This window comes from Otolemur garnettii, unplaced genomic scaffold (assembly GCF_000181295.1).
Source record: "Otolemur garnettii isolate 467f Iridium unplaced genomic scaffold, OtoGar3 scaffold00077, whole genome shotgun sequence".
Taxonomy (NCBI): domain Eukaryota; kingdom Metazoa; phylum Chordata; class Mammalia; order Primates; family Galagidae; genus Otolemur; species Otolemur garnettii.
In genome coordinates this window covers 8,762,182-8,765,721 of record NW_003852472.1, presented here as the reverse complement: position 1 = coordinate 8,765,721, position 3,540 = coordinate 8,762,182, and the positions used below count along the sequence as shown (strand labels likewise).

General features: G+C 39.9%; 1 protein-coding gene across 1 annotated transcript in view; it reads left to right on the top strand.

The window, feature by feature from the left end:
* The first annotated feature begins 503 nt into the window (after positions 1 to 503).
* Positions 504 to 3,540, top strand: part of CRCP (CGRP receptor component) — a 32,700-nt gene continuing 29,663 nt past the window's right edge. Inside the window, exons 1-2 of the mRNA XM_012807857.2 lie at positions 504 to 593; positions 3,254 to 3,352. Coding sequence (XP_012663311.1) covers positions 3,348 to 3,352 — 5 coding nt within the window. The 5' untranslated portion in view covers positions 504 to 593; positions 3,254 to 3,347. The remainder of the gene's footprint in view (positions 594 to 3,253; positions 3,353 to 3,540) is intronic.

Here is a 3,540-nt window from a genome sequence, read left to right as displayed (position 1 = left end):
GAAGATGAACACCTTTGGAATTTTGTGGACATCTGACAGGATTCTCGACCTTTGCTGGAATTCCCAGTAGTGATGTCGGTGTTAAGTTGACCATTTTGTTGATTCATTAAGAAGACTGGACTGCCCAAGATGTCAGTAGCTGATGTGAGGCAGATGGCAATGGAGAGGGGACATGGATATGAGAGAGGGGAGCGGTTTGTTTCTCCAGTTGTTTCTACTTCATTCTGTGTACGGACCCTTCTCCCCCTTTGTAATTTTGTCCCCCTGTTCTCCCTGTAACTAACTTCTCCCTGTGACTGACTTCTTTTAAATTCTACCTATATAGACTTGGGATAACTATAGTACTTAATCAACTATCTGGTGATGGGCGTGTGATAGATTATGGCTGTAAAAGCAAAGTCTGCTCTTAGATTGTCCATAGCTAGCTGAACCATGTAGGATTCAAGATATATCTTGGTTCTATTGTATGGTCCCAAGATTCCTGAACTGGACTGCTAGATCTTGGCTAGAATTATGTGAGAGCCTAGACTGATGCTAGCTTACTTTTGTTTTGCAGGAAGGATGCCAATTCTGCACTGCTCAGTAACTACGAGGTAAATAGCTTTGAAGTGGACTATTATATTTTCCTCTCTGATAGTTTACTATTTGCTTCTGAAGAGTGTTGAATTAATTTTGGTTAGAAATGACTGAACTCATTTGGATTTCCACTTTAAAGCAGGGTAGATGGCACCATCTGGTGGACCTTGGCATATTCTAAACTTGGTAAATTATTCAGAGTACTTCAGGGAAGCTGGGAAGATTCTAGTTTACAGTAGGTGATCTTCCCTAAATGCCAAGATTCTAGATCATCTATTTTAGAGCCTGCAAAAAGTTTCCTGTTAAAATACTTATATCTTTTCCTAATTACTACCCTTTACCTATAAAATGCTTTTGTACATTATTATTTTGATCCTCAATTAGTGTTGTGGGTATTAACATCTTCATTTTGAAAGTGTGAGTTTAGTTGACTTGCCATTATGAATAATTTAATAGGAATTAACAGATAGATAATTTTGAGGGCTTAGGGGTAGGGTTGCTAGGGAAAGGGAAAGAAGGAAGAAGGTTTGTGAGAAAAAAGATATAACAGTATATTTACCTACTTTCTCTTTCTTTTTTTTTTTTAGACAGAGTCTCACTATTTCACCCTTGGTAGAGTGCTGTGACATCAGTTTACAGTAATCTCAAACTCTGGGCTTAAGCGATTCTCTTGCCTCAGCCTCCCAAGTAGCTGGGACTACAGGCACCCACTGCAACGCCTGGCTGTTTTTTTGTTGTAGTTGTCATTGTTGTTTAGCAGGCCTGGGCCTGGTTCGAACCCACCAGCCCCCAAGTATGTGGCCAGTCCTCTAGCCACTGAGCAACGGGCACTGAGCATACCTACTTTTTTCTTTTGCCTAGGTCCTATTAGGTACTAGCTAAACTATCTGACAAGTTAACTCCAGGTTTAGAAAGACAAGTTCATACATTGACTGTCAGTTTTCCATATGTCAGAGTCTAAATTCACAAAGAATTAGAGAAGGCCTACATTTTTATTGCGTGTTATTTGTAGAAGGTAGTAGAATAACCATAATTGGCCATCTTCTTTCCTTCCTAAAGTTTCAATGTAAATGGTTGCTGCTCATAATAGGAAGGAAGTGGTTGTTGGGCAAGGCTTTGGCTTTTAGGAATTTCTTTGTCCAATTTGGATTTGAGTAGGTGTTTGGGTATTTTATCTGTTGGAGAAAATTGCATTTATTGGGTCTCATGCCACTGTTTCTGAAAGGAATAGCAGACAAGGGAGAGGTTGCATTGTATCTAGTAATGGTGTATGAACCTGTATTTTTTTCAGTTCTTTAGTAGATTCTCTAAAACAGGAACGATTTTGCCCTGCCCCCAGCATTAATGCACATGTGTCTTTCCTTCTGGGGAAAAGTTTGCTTGCTTTCTTTTTTTTTTAAATACCTTTGGTTGATTGTTTTTAGTTTTTTATTTTGAGATGGTTTTATTCAAACTCTTGAGCTCAAGTTATCCTCCCACTTTAGCTTCCTGAGTAGAAAGTACAGGCAGGCACCACCACACCCAACTAGTTTTTAAAATTTTTGTAGAGACAGGGTCTTGCTATGAGGAGTTTAAGGCTGCTCTTAAACTCCTAGCCTCAAATGATCCCCTTCCACCTCATTCTCCCAAAGTGCTAAGATTATGTGCATGAGCCACCATGCCTGGCCTTTTTTTCTTGGGGGGGGGGAGGGCTGTATTTTATTATTTGCTTTATAATAATTCTTTTCCAGAAAAGAAGGTATACTAGACCTTAGTATTAGAAAAGCAGAATCCTTTTTAAAAATATTTATTGTAGGCCATGCCTGAAATCCTAGCACTCTGAGAGGCTGAGGCAAGTAGATTGCTTGAACTCAGGAATTCGAGACCAGCCTGAGTAAGAGTGAGTTGCAGTCTCTACTAAAAACAGAAGGACTAAGGCTGGGTGCGGTGGCTTATGCCTGTAATCCTAGTCTGGGAGGCAAAGGCGGATAGATTGCCTGAGCCCACAGATTTGAGACCAGGCTGAGCCAGAGCGAGACCCTGTCTCTAAAAATAGATGGGCACTGTGGTGGGCACCTGGAGTCTCAGCTACTCAGGAGGCTGAGGCAAGAGAATCAACTTGAGCCAAAGAGTTGGAGGCATTTGTGAGCTATGATGCTATGGCACTCTACTGAGGGTTACAAAGTGAGACTCTGTCTCAAGAATAAATAAATAAAATAGAAGAACTAGCAGGGCATTGTAGGCATTGTAGTGGGTTTTGTAGCAGGGCATTGAGGCAAGAGGCTTGTCTGAGTCCGAGAGATTGAGGTTGCTATGAGCTGTGATGATACCACAGCACTCTACCCAGGGTGACAGAGTGAGATTCTATCTAAAAAAGAAAAAAAAATTATTTTAGGAAAATACTCAGTATATGTTTGAAATGAGAGGAGATTGGTGATAATGGTATATATTGAAAGGAAACATTCGAAATTCTGTAAGTAAATTAATGAATTGGATTATTAGATTTAGATAAAGGAACATTTTTAAATGTCACATGCTTTGGGGACTCATATTTGCCCAAATCCAGAAGTTGGAAGATGAATCTGTGGGAAAAAAGGAGGGTACTATACTTTCTTATTTATCCCTCAAAATCATTGACCTTGGAATAAATATATTTCTCAAACTTATTCATAGAAATCTTTTCTTTGTCTCTTCCTAGGTGTTCCAGTTACTAACTGACCTGAAAGAACAGCGTAAAGAAAGTGGAAAGAATAAACACAATTCTGGGCAGCAGAACTTGAATACCATCACCTATGAAGTAAGCCTGGGCTTCTGACAAGCCTACCCGAACTACTAGTGAGGGATGTTGGTTTATTTTGCTGATGACTGGCTGCCAGAATCAAGATTGCCTATTATCTGATTTGAATAGTTTTGGCCAGGTATGGTGGCTGAAGCCTTTAATCTTAGCACTCTGGGAGGCTAAGGATGGTAAATTGCTTGAGCTCA